Source organism: Phasianus colchicus, chromosome 3 (genome assembly GCF_987193195.1).
Source record: "Phasianus colchicus chromosome 3, bPhaCol1.hap1.1, whole genome shotgun sequence".
NCBI lineage: Eukaryota > Metazoa > Chordata > Aves > Galliformes > Phasianidae > Phasianus > Phasianus colchicus.
In genome coordinates, this window is record NC_143438.1 from 94,105,230 (window position 1) to 94,118,187 (window position 12,958).

At 52.1% G+C, this 12,958-nt stretch overlaps 1 protein-coding gene and 1 pseudogene across 1 annotated transcript; both read right to left on the reverse strand.

Moving 5' to 3' along the window:
* Window positions 1-2,169: 2,169 nt before the first annotated feature.
* On the reverse strand, window positions 2,170-2,473 carry LOC149918765 (feather keratin 1-like). The gene has a single exon (XM_090138367.1). The coding sequence runs from the start codon at window positions 2,471-2,473 to the stop codon at window positions 2,171-2,173; it is 303 nt and encodes a 100-aa protein (XP_089994493.1). The 3' UTR covers window position 2,170.
* Window positions 2,474-6,023: 3,550 nt separating this feature from the next.
* On the reverse strand, window positions 6,024-11,239 carry LOC149918766 (feather keratin 1-like; annotated as a pseudogene).
* Between the last annotated feature and the right edge of the window lie 1,719 nt (window positions 11,240-12,958).

The following is a 12,958-nucleotide window of genomic DNA, read 5'->3' on the forward strand; positions in this document are numbered from 1 at the left end:
CTTTGACCTTGTCGGCAATTTTTAAGAGAAAATGAATATTGTGTTGTATTTATTTGGGAGGAGTGTCTCATGGTGGTTGGAAGATGCATCTAAGGCGTGGAAGAGTTGTGGTCTCAGGAGTAAGGTCACGGCGTATCATTGATGTTGGGTGGTTTGTGTCTGCGTTGTGTGGTGAGGATCCCATTCTGCAGCATCCTAGGCAGGCTGCTCTGGGCTTCCAATGTGTCTGGCAGGAGACTCTATTGCCTGTGTTGCATTTACTCCCTGCTTGCTTTCGTCCCATTTCTTTTCCCACGTGCTTTGCCCTTCTCTTTCCCATTGGGTCTGCTTCACTGACACCTTGGTTCCCTTTTTGCTATCAAGGTTTTATTTGGGAAGTGGTTTCCTGCGTGTTTTGTGTAGTTTCAGCTTAGGGCTCTCTGTGGGGATTGTAGCTTCTTTAGGCAGAGGAGGGCTGTTTGTGAGGGCAGGACACTGTCCTCTCAGGCCTGGTTGAGAGGTAGCAAGCCCCGAGGTGAATGGAAGGGTGTTGGTGCGGGAGGCTGAAGCAGACACTAAGGGATCATTGGTGAGTGGAATTCAGTTGGCTGAGGCCATTTCTCAAAGGCATGGCCTTTGATGGTTTCCATGAGGATTTGGAGATTCCATGGGGAAATTGGAAGCATACATGCTACACAGGGATGCAGCCGTGAGCCGCTCCAGGCCATGTGGTCAAGGCCATGGCTGAAGGTTGCAGGGCATAGAAGCATAGAATCATAGAATCCCAAGATTGAAAAGGACCTACAAGACCATCTAGTCCAACAGTCCTCCCAGCACCATTGCTACCACGAGCCACTAAACCATTTCTCAAGCCCCCATTCAGCTGAGGTGAGTGCTGTGTGGCTTGCTGCTGTGGAGATTAGTGTGTGTTGCTGAAGAAGATGAAGTGAAGTAGGGTGGACGTGGCCAAGGCTGTGAGGTCCGCCTGGTTCTACCCATGGATGCTGAGGGAGGCATGAGATGTCCTTGCAAGGGTGACATCATTTGTTTTAGAAATGTCCCAGTGCCTGGGAGGGGCTTCTGATGTTCCGGACATAGCTCACACCTCTGCTATCTTGAAGGAGATGGAAGAAGGAAGAGTGGCAAAACAGATATCTGTTACAGTGGCCTGTGCTGCTGGGGAAGTGAAGAGGAAATCCCGGAATGTGTTGCTATATGCAAGAGGAAGAAGAACATGATGGGGAGTGCTCAATGTGGGTAACTGTCATGGGATTAAGTCAGACTGGCTAAGAAGTGTTGGAAACAGGGAGCACGAAAGGGCAAACCACCCTGCGTTTTTCTACATTGAAGTGACTGGCTTTGCACATAGGGGTTGCAGTGACATTTGGTGACTTTGCCTTTATAAAAGGCTTTCATGTTTCCTCCCATGGTGTGCTCATAGGCATCCTCTCAGTGATCTGTGCAGGTAAATGGATGCTGAGGTGGTCTATAAAGTGGCTGAACGCAGGGATCTGGTGTTCTGAGGTGAGTACAACAGAGTCCTGATGTGGTGAGTTCATAGTTGTTTCGGGCAAGAGCGGGAAGTGAGGCCAGTGGTGTTCAGTATCATCATTAAAAGCCTGGGTGACGGGACTGGAGCTGACTGTGGACAGCCTTCTATTCCTGCCTGGACTCAAGCAGAGCAATAGTACCATTTACCATTCTTTGTACAGGTGTAGATAATATGTGATGAGAAGAATGCCGTCTGCAAGCCACCGATGCTCTTCTAAGAGACATGGAAATGAGAGGAGGTCCTGGGGCCGTTTTGTACCCAACACGTTCATTTCCAGAGACATATTGTTGCAGTGAGTGATGTGGGAAGAGCATTAAGCAAAAGAATGAAGAGAAGGGATGTGATGCCGGCATGCATGAGATCTTTATTGAGCAAAACACACTAAAAGGAAGGATCCACTTGGTGATCACCAGGTGGAAAGAGGACAATTTAAGAAGCAAAGACAGAAGGAAGATTCTGCACTCATGTTCTCAGACAGCATGATGTCTGACGCTGTTCCCTGCTTGCTTGTTTTGTGCCATGAAAAGAGGAGTCATGGCAAATGAGCTGCTGTACCATCAGTGACACAGTGGTGCCTCCTGAGTGCGTGAGGCTCCTTGCAGGGTGCAGGTGGTTGGTGTCGGGGTGTGGGCGCAGGCCTTAGCAGGGGTAGCGGGCTCTCCAGCCATTGTAGCAGCCCAGGCCTCCGAAGCCGAAGCCGCCGGAGGAGATGGCCACTCCCTGGGCATTGAGGGCGCTGCCCACGGCAGCTGATGAGGAGGATCCGACGGCGGTGTTCTGGGGGAAGGAGCTGAGGATGGGTCCCGGCAGGGTGACCACGACGGTGGAGGGCTGGATGACGACTTGGGAGTCCTGGCACTGCCTGACACAGGGCTCGTTGCAGCTGTTAGCCAGCGGGGTGGGTCCCCCGCTGCAGGGGCGGCAGAGGTCGTAGCAGGACATGGCTGTGGGCGGAGGGTCCCTGGAAGAGAGGGTATTGTGCAAATGGAGGTTGTTGAGGACACAAGAAGCTGTGCTGGGTGTGGCCCAGGGAGCAAGTTGGTTGGGGTTGGGGCTTGGGGTGGTGGGGAGCATGGTTCCTGGGGAGGCAGAAGAGCTGCAGAGTCTTGGGTCCAGGGGGTTGTGGATAGCCAAGCCAGGTGGGGTGGGCAAAGGAGGGCAGCAGATGACATGCTTACCTAGAGGAGTGCAGAGGAGAAGGTGTCAGGAGAAGTGTGTGAGGGAGCGAGGCTCAGGGCCGGCTTTTATGCTGCTGTGTGAGTGCCCGAGGGCTTGGAGAGAGCCTCTGCGCATGCTAGTATTATGCAGAACGCATGCCAAACCCTGTGAAGTCATGAGGTGGTGTGCTCTTGTCTCCCCACAACACTTCCACTCCATTTCCTGGTGTTGTGGATTTGATCCTTTGACCCTGTCAGCACTTCTGAGTGTGACTGGAGTGATGAGGAAGGCGCATCTCACGGAAGATGTTGGAAGGCTTTTCCTCAGCTTTGGAGGAGTGATGTGGTGTCCTTAGTGATGCCATCCTGTGCTACTCATGCAGTCGTGTTTGTGACCACTTGGTGAGGTGCAGGCCCCATTCTTGGCATCCTTCGAGGGCTGTTCTGTGATTCCCAGGTGCGTTTGGCTTGAGACGCTGCTAGTTGCACTGCACTGCACTCCCTGCGTGCCCTAGAATTAATCTGCTTTCCATGAGCTTAGTCGTTGTCTTCTGCATTGGGTGTGTTGTGTCAAGATGTTGGTTCCCCTTTTGCTTTGAAAACTGTTTTGGAGAAAGGAGACAGGCTGTTTTTTGCCGTTTCAGCATTGGGCCGTCCGTAGTGGTTTTAGTATATTTAGACAGAGGAGGTCAACTTGTGGAGTTTAGATTTTGTGGTCTTTTTTGGTGTTTGTGTTAATGGGTGATGCGGCCACGAGCCACTTCATGACATTTCTGGAGAAGATGGGGCAAAGTAGGAAGTGGGTCTGTTCAATTGGATGTGCCAAGGTGTGTGAGGCCTGCTGAGTTTCACCCAGGAATGCTGAGGGAGCTGTGCTGAGTGGGTCCAGTGGAGGTCCACCAAGAAGATCAAAGGCGTGGAGTGCATCTGCTGTGCAGAAAGGCTACGAGAGTTGGGCTCGTTCAGCCTAGAATAGAGTTGGCCTTCCAGTACTTGAAGGGAGCTTACAGGCAGGGGGAGAACCAACTTTTTACACGATTTGATAGCGTTAGAACATTTTAATGCAAAGAGGAGAAATTTGGTTAAGATGTAAGGAAGAAAAATTCTTGACTCGGGTGCTGGTGAGACCCTGGCACAGGCTGCCCAGTCAACTTGTGCATTCTTCGTCCCTGGGGCATTCAAGGCCGGGTTGGATGGGGCCCTGATGGGAGGCAGTCGGCCCACAGAAGGGATAATGGTTACGATCTCTTCCAATATTCCCCGTTCCACATTTGTATGCTTGTATAATTTGAGACAGTTTCCCATGCCACGCTCATCCAGAAGTTGAGCCAACGTGGGTTAGACAAGTGCAGAGTGATGTGGACTGAAAGCAGCTAATGGAATGCCTGTGCCCAGAGCCTTATGTTGGAGGGCTCCCTGCGTAGCTGGAGGTAGGTTCCTCATGCTTAGCTGTGGAGTGTTAGGGTTCTCCTCGCAATGCTGCATGCTACACTTGCATCACGTAGTGTTGCGCGTCATGTGTTATGTGTTGTTCTTCCAGCAACTCTGCCTTTTTGCATCCTTGAGGACGCGTCCATTTGGCACTGGTGGCACGTTCCAAGTGAGAGTCCTGGAGGGCACAGGAGGGATTTGGCACGTTTGGGTCAGAGTATGCGGAAGATTCTGTGTGCAAAGCACAGAAGAGGAGTCAGAGAGGTGATGGCTTGGCACTTGTGCAATATGGTTTGTGTCTTTGTTGTTAGAGGAGTTGCCAATTCTAAACGGCTTTGGAAGCCCTGTCTGGGCATTCTGGGTATCCCAGATGGGAGAAGATGGCACTTCTTTCATGAGATGATTACCCATCTAGTTCAGCAATGGATCCTAGTAGGCCAAATTTCTAAGGACTTCTGCAAAGATTTTCAGAGTTTTTCTCCATATGGTTTTGGGGAAAACGCCTAGCACATTTATGGGCAAAGACAGAAAGCGTTGAGTGAACTGTTGCCTCACAAGTCCAACTGAAAGTCCTTTCTCAAATGTGGTTCTGCTCCAAAGGGATTGGGCATGCAACAGGCTCCCTAAGGGAGTGCAAAAGCACTATGGCTGCCGGATTTCCAGAAACACTGGACAGTGCCTTCTAGATCTATTTTCAAAGAGTGCGTTGTGGAGGCATGAGTTGGAGTCAGTGATCCTTATGGGTCCCTTCCAACATCCTAGGGTATTCTTGGATTGCACTGCATTTGTTCCCTCCCTGAGCTCGTTGCAGCTGGTTAGCCAGCCTTTAGCTCTTGTCTTCCCCACTGGGTGTGCTGCATGGCTGGCTGGATGCCCCTTGATGTTGGAAGGCGGTAGCTGGGAGAAAGGAGGCTGCCTGTTTTGTGTCATTCCTGCTTGGGTCGCACCCTGGAGATTTCCAAGTAGGCAGGGGAGGGCTGTCTGTGGGGGCAGGACTCTGTCCTCTCACGCCTGGTTCATTGCTAGCAAGCTGTGTGATGTCAGGACTCCTGCCATGCTCCCCAAACGGTGGCATTGCGCAGTGCATTGGAATGCCCTTTTCTAGGGGGAAATCACGCACATTCACAGTGCGGAGGTGGGGATGGCACACTGCTAGATGGGGGTTTGCTGGGCTGGTTGGTGAGATGTGGGATGAGCTGTGAGGGTGACAAGAGGCCGAGGGTGAGTGGGTCTGTCAGAAAAGGCAGGCTGGTGAAACACGGTGTTCAGATTGAGTGTCAAGGGTTGAGGTTATTTTCCTGCCCAGCGTTTGTTGTTCCCAAAGAGCATTTGCCTATTTCCAGGGAAAACGGAATGCACCATGACTGTCCTGCGCTGCAGACGTGAGGTGATTATGGTGATATTTGCATACTGAAGGGTAAATTAATGGTTTATACTGTCTCTGGTCATGAGATGGAGTGTTTTCCAGATTGTCACAGAGGTGAAGAGTGCTTGTTTTTGAGGATAACAGGAAGGCTGTGCTGAAATGCACTGGTGCTGTTGGGTTTCACCCTAGAATAGGGAGGGTCTGATGTGGTGGTTTTGCTGATTTTGCAAAGTAGTGGTAATGAGGAGAGGTTTCTGAAAACTGGCGGAGTATAAGCCATGGTGCGCATTTTGCAAGCGGTTCTAAAAAAGCCTGGTGCTTGCTGGTGAGGAAGAGTACTATTTGTCTGTCTTTGGGCTAGTGTAGATGCCACGTGATGTGCTGAAGGCCTTCTGCTAGCCACCAGTGCTCTTGATGGTGACATGGTTGTAAGAGAAGGTCTTGGGGCTGTTTTTGACCTGGCATGATGGTTTCCAGAGCCATACCTTTGTAGTGGGTGAGGTGTTAAGAGTATTGGGCGAAGAAAGGATGAGAGGAATTGGAGGCTGGCATGCATGAGATCTTTATTGAGGAAAACACACTAAAAGGAAGGATTCACTTGGTGACGGCCAAGTGGAAAGGTCGCAATATAAGGTGCAAAGAAAGAAGAAATTTACTGCACTGATATTCCCAGACAGCATGGTCTGACGCTGTTCCCTGCTTGTTTGCTTTGTGCCATGCAAAGAGGAGTCATGGCAAATGAGCTGTTGTACCATCAGTGACCCAGTGGTGCCTCCTGAGTGCTTGAAGCGTGTTGCAGGGTGCAGGTGGTTGGTGTCGGGGTGTGGGCGCAGGCCCTTAGCAGGGGTAGCGGGCTCTCCCGCCATTGTAGCAGCCCAGGCCTCCGTAGCCGAAGCCGCCGGAGGAGATGGCCACTCCCTGGGCGTTGAGGGCGCTGCCCACGGCAGCTGATGAGGAGGATCCGACGGCGGTGTTCTGGGGGAAGGAGCTGAGGATGGGTCCCGGCAGGGTGACCACGACGGTGGAGGGCTGGATGACGACTTGGGAGTCCTGGCACTGCCTGACACAGGGCTCGTTGCAGCTGTTAGCCAGCGGGGTGGGTCCCCCACTGCAGGGGCGGCAGAGGTCGTAGCAGGACATGGCTGTGGGGTGGAGGGTCCCTGGAAGAGAGGGTGTTGTGCAAATGGAGGTTGTTGAGGACCCAAGAAGCTGTGCTGGGTGTGGCCCAGCGAGCAAGTTGGTTGGGGATGGGGCTTGGGGTTGTGGGGAGCATGGTTCCTGGGGAGGCAGAAGGGCTGCAGAGTCTTGGGTCCAAGGAGTTGTGTATAGCCAAGCCAGGTGGGGTGGGCAAAGGAGGGCAGCAGCTCACATGCTTACCTAGAGGAGTGCAGAGGAGAAGGTGTCAGGAGAAGTGTGTGAGGGAGCGAGGCTCAGGGCTGGCTTTTATGCTGCTGTGTGAGTGCCTGAGGGCTTGGAGAGAGCCTCTGCGCATGGCAGCACTGTGCAGCAAGCTTTTGTCGCTTGCCAAGGCCTGGTCATTGTGCAGCGAGCTGCTGTTGCATGCCAAAACTTGACCGGTGATGTGGTAATGTGGTTATGTCTTTCCGCAACGCTTCCTTTTCTTTTCCCTGTCTTGTGGTTGTGTTCCTTTAACCCTGATGTCAGTGTTTAAGTGGGAATGGTGTTTGAGTCAAAGCATGCTGAAAGCGTGAGTTGTGTTTATCAGGAATGAGGTCCCCGCGTGGCACTTGTGTGTGGTCATTTGTGGCTGTGTTGCAAAGTGGGTAGCCCATCTTGTGGCGTCCTTGGAAGGCTGCTTCAGGCTTCAAAGCTTTGCCTGTTGCACTTGGTCCTCTGGAATCACATTCCCTCCTTCCTTGCTGTCACGGAGTTAACTAGATCAATCTATGCCCGTGACAGGGATCTATGTCTGTGACAGGGGGCTGTAGGCCCCTGCTCCCCCACCCCCTTGGCCCACAGAATGGGAGGGAAGGAAGGGAGGAAAAAATACAGCAGCAACAATCTATGGAGGAAAACTTATTTTACTAACTATGATATCGGAATGCAAGATAACACAATATAATACAATCGAATTGAAATTGAGACTAATAAATATGATAGGAGAGAGAGAGTTCCTGAGACCGAGTCGAAGCTGAAAAGCTTGGAACGGCTGGGAAAGCACCCTCCAGCACCCACTGCCAGGCAGTAAGAGACCTCCCCACCCGGAAGGGTCAGGTCCCATGACTTCCGTAATGTATAGGGATAGGTACCTGGAATTGGAGCATTAACACTTGAATTCCAGTACATGATGTTCTGCTGTGGAATACTGAAAACCAAAAAACGTAAAACCATGACACCTGCCTTTGTCCCACCTCACTAAGCAGTCTGCAGCTCCTCTCTTTCCCTGGGAGTTCAGCATGGGTTGCTGCTGCCCCTGGTGTCTGCAGAGGTGTGCCTGGAGAAAGGAGGCCGCCTGCTGTGTGCCTGGGGCGGGCAGTCCCTGCAGGCAGAGGAGGGCTGTTTGCCAGAGCAGAATGCTGTCCCTGCGGGGCTGTGTCACAGCTGACAAGACTGCTGGTGTTGGGAATTCTGCCATGCCCCCAGAAAGGTCCCAGTGTCTTCTCTGCATGCCACCCTTACCTGCGGTCATCAAGATGAAAGCGTGGGTTTTGGTCTGACAGAGTGCCATCCTTGGACATGCCTGGTGGGATGTGGGAAAGGCACTGAGACTGAAGAGTGGCGGAAGAACTGGGAAATGTGTTGCGCCATAGCGTTTAATTGTTTTTAATTGAGTTGAGTGTCAAGGAGCACTGCCACTTTTGTGCCCAATGGTTGGTGCTCGGAAAAACATTTGGATGTGTCAGAATGGTGCCGAAGGCCTGCATGCTTCCTGGGGCTGCAACAGGTAGGTCCTTGCAGTGATGTCTGATTACCATAGGGTGGATCGAAGGCGAGTCATGCCTCTGCTCAGCCAAGGTGACTTGATGCAGGCTGTCCCACAGGTCTTTGTTCATGGATAAGATGAGTAGGAAGTGCAACTGGGTGTGAGGAATCCTCTAGGACCTAATGAGTTTCTCCCACAAATGCTGAGGGATGCGTCTGCTGTCTTCGTAAGGCTCTTTTCTGTTGACCCTGTGAAAGTTCATGATGGAAGTGCTTTGTGAAGAATATTTGAGAGTCTTCCTATTCCTGCCTTCAAGAAACGAAGAAGGAAGCGGTGAGAAACTTCAGGCTGGTTGACCTGATGTTAGTCTCTGGGGAGGAGGTGAAGGAAATCCTCGCAGGAAGCAGTGGATTTCCAAAGCCACCTCAGTTTCTTCTGTAGTGAAGTGATCTGCCCGGTGGATGATGGGGAGACATGGCAGTTGATTGTCTTGCGTTCAGGAGGCTTCTTCCCATGACACGATCCCAAAGAAACTGTCCAAGTGGACGCTGGGGTGGGCTTGAAAGTGGCTGAATGCAGCAGTGCGGTGAAGTGTTGTGATTGTGTCCAGACTCGGTAGTAAGGCCAGCACTGTTCAGCACCTGCATTAAAAAGCTGGGTGATGGTAGTGATCCCAGTGAGTTTGCAAATGCTAGAAGATGGGAAGGAGCAGCTGATGCCCCCGGTGTATAGTCCACCTTTGTGAAAGATGTGGAGGGGCTGGGTTATATGTATTACCTCAGGGACGCCATGAGGTAGCGGAAGGGGCAAAGTGAAGTGCTGCAGATGGGAAGCAGTAACATGGAGCAAGAAAAATGAGAGGGTGGCAGCCAGCTTTGCTGAGAAGGACCAGGTTTTACTGCTGGCGAGCAAGGGGATGTTGAGGCAGCACTGCAGCCGTGTGACAAAAGAGTTCCCCATTCTCCAGAAGGCCTTTGGGAAGAGCATCGCTAGCACACTGGAGGATGTACTTTTCTTTCTGTTCAGTGCTGGTGGTTCATGCTTAAGTTTCCCAGGAGGAAGACAGACATGGATATGGTGGAGCAGTTCCAGTGCAGGGCTTCCCCAGTGCTGATGGGCCTGGAGCCTCCTTACGATGTGGAGAAGCTGAGAGAACAGGCAGTTTTGAGCTGGGACACAGGGATGTTCTCAGTAGATCTTCTCCTTGCGTATAAATCGCAGATGTTAGGGAAGGATGTAAAGAGAGCCAGCCCTTTTGCATTACTGTCTGCTGCCAGAAGAAAGGAAGGTGGACAGCACTGAATTGGAACCTTCCTTGGAAGAGAAAGGGAGCTTTTTCCAGGGTGAGGGGGGCAAGCGGTGGAACAGGTTACCCCGCAGAGTAATTTGTGTAGTCCCTGTCCTTTGAGGTGCTGAAAGTCTGGCTGTGTTCCCTGTCTGACCGCTGGAGCTGAGTGTACTTGAGCAGGGCAGTAGTAGTGTGTTGTCACTAACAATTCTCTAACGTGTAAAGGATTCTGTGACTGCTTTTTTTTTGTCAGCGTGGGAGTATCCTGCTGGGGTGTGCTGCCATGGAAAGGTAGTTTCAGAAGGCATGGGCAGAAGGGCCTTGGTGTGCCCAAGACTTTGTGTGGTCAAGCATAGATGTTGTTTGATGTGCTGGAAGCCCAGTTGATGCCCCAACAGTTCTTGTTGGTACCACTGTTGGCAGGGGAGGTGATGGGACCCCTTTGGTGCCATCCTAATGGACCCTTGAGCCGTGTCTTTGGAGTGGGAGAAGTGTGAAGTGCTGAAGAAAGGATGAAGCGAATTCAGAGGCTGGCATGCAAGAGAACTTTATTGAGGAAAATACATGAAAGGAAAGGAGCAGCAAGAGAAGAAGCCGTGGCCGTAAGTGCATGTAGCATGACCATCAGCATTCTTGCAGAGAAAGAAAAGGACCTAGAGAAGAACGTTCAAGATATAGATTTGTCAGAGGCGCAGTTTGCAAGCAGTGTGGTCTGGTCCCCTTCCCTGCTTGCTTCTTTGTTGTAATGAATGCAGAGCCATGGTTGAAGAGCTGCTGATCTATCCCACGTGCAGTCAGTGACACAGTGGTGCCTCCTGAGTGCGTGAGGCGCATTGCAGGGTGCAGGTGGTTGGTGTCAGGGTGTGGGCGCAGGCCCTTAGCAGGGGTAGCGGGCTCTCCCGCCATTGTAGCAGCGCAGGCCTCCGTAGCCGAAGCCGCCGGAGGAGATGGCCACTCCCTGGGCGTCGAGGGCGCTGCCCACGGCAGCTGATGAGGAGGATCCGACGGCGGTGTTCTGGGGGAAGGAGCTGAGGATGGGTCCCGGCAGGGTGACCAGCACGGCAGGAGGCTGGATGACGACTTGGGAGTCCTGGCACTGCCTGACACAGGGCTCGTTGCAGCTGTTAGCCAGCGGGGTGGGTCCCCTGCTGCAGGGGCGGCAGAGGTCGTAGCAGGACATGGCTGTGGGGTGGAGGGTCCCTGGAAGAGAGGGTGTTGTGCAAATGGAGGTTGTTGAGGACCCAAGAAGCTGTGCTGGGTGTGGCCCAGGGAGCAAGTTGGTTGGGGTTGGGGCTAGGGGTGGTGGAGAGCATGGTTTCTGGGGAGGCAGAAGAGCTGCAGAGTCTTGGGGCCAAGAGGTTTGGATAGCCAAGCCAGGTGGGGTGGGCAAAGGAGGGCAGCAGATGACATGCTTACCTAGAGGAGTGCAGAGGAGAAGGTGTCAGGAGAAGTGTGTGAGGGAGCGAGGCTCAGGGCCGGTTTTTATGCTGCTGTGTGAGTGCCCGAGGGCTTGGAGAGAGCCTCTGCGCGTGGCGGCATTGTGCAGTGAGCAGCTCTTGCGTGCCACAGCCTGGCCAGTCATGAGGTGGGGTGTGTTTGCCTTCCACAGCTCTTCCTTTTCATTACCTTGTGTTGTGGATTTGATCCTTTGACCTTGTCGGCAATTTTTAAGAGAAAATGAATATTGTGTTGTATTTATTTGGGAGGTGTGTCTCATGATGGTGGTTGGAAGATGCATCTAAGGCGTGGAAGAGTTGTGGTCTCAGGAGTAAGGTCACGGCGTATCATTGATGTTGGGTGGTTTGTGTCTGCGTTGTGTGGTGAGGATCCCATTCTGCAGCATCCTAGGCAGGCTGCTCTGGGCTTCCAATGTGTCTGGCAAGTGACTCTATTGCCTGCGTTGCATTTACTCCCTGCTCACTTTCGTCCCATTTCTTTTCCCATGTGCTTTGCCCTTCTCTTTCCCATTGGGTCTGCTTCACTGACACCTTGGTTCCCTTTTTGCTATCAAGGTTTTATTTGGGAAGTGGTTTCCTGCGTGTTTTGTGTAGTTTCAGCTTAGGGCTCTCTGTGGGGATTGTAGCTTCTTTAGGCAGAGGAGGGCTGTTTGTGAGGGCAGGACACTGTCCTCTCAGGCCTGGTTGAGAGGTAGCAAGCCCCGAGGTGAATGGAAGGGTGTTGGTGCGGGAGGCTGAAGCAGACACTAAGGGATCATTGGTGAGTGGAATTCAGTTGGCTGAGGCCATTTCTCAAAGGCATGGCCTTTGATGGTTTCCATGAGGATTTGGAGATTCCATGGGGAAATTGGAAGCATACATGCTACACAGGGATGCAGCCGTGAGCCGCTCCAGGCCATGTGGTCAAGGCCATGGCTGAAGGTTGCAGGGCATAGAAGCATAGAATCATAGAATCCCAAGATTGAAAAGGACCTACAAGACCATCTAGTCCAACTGTCCTCCCAGCACCATTGCTACCACGAGCCACTAAACCATTTCTCATGCCCCCATTCAGCTGAGGTGAGTGCTGTGCGGCTTGCTGCTGAGGAGATTAGTGCGTGTTGCTGAAGAAGATGAAGTGAAGTAGGGAGGACGTGGCCAAGGCTGTGAGGTCCGCCTGGTTCTACCCATGGATGCTGAGGGAGCCATGAGATGTCCTTGCAAGGGTGACATCATTTGTTTTAGAAAGGTCCCAGTGCCTGGGAGGGGCTTCTGATGTTCCGGACATAGCTCACACCTCTGCTATCTTGAAGGAGATGGAAGAAGGAAGAGTGGCAAAACAGATATCTGTTACAGTGGCCTGTGCTGCTGGGGAAGTGAAGAGGAAATCCCGGAATGTGTTGCTATATGCAAGAGGAAGAAGAACATGATGGGGAGTGCTCAGTGTGGGTAACTGTCACGGGATTAAGTCAGACTGGCTAAGAAGTGTTGGAAACAGGGAGCACGAAAGGGCAAACCACCCTGTGTTTTTCTACATTGAAGTGACTGGCTTTGCACATAGGGTTTGCAGTGGCATTTGGTGACTTTGCCTTTATAAAAGGCTTTCATGTTTCCTCCCATGGTGTGCTCATAGGCATCCTCTCAGTGATCTGTGCAGGTAAATGGATGCTGAAGTGGTCTATAAAGTGGCTGAACGCAGGGATCTGGTGTTCTGAGGTGAGTACAACAGAGTCCTGATGTGGTGAGTTCATAGTTGTTTCGGGCAAGAGCGGGAAGTGAGGCCAATGGTGTTCAGTATCATCATTAAAAGCCTGGGTGACGGGACTGGAGCTGACTGTGGACAGCCTTCTATTCCTGCCTGTACT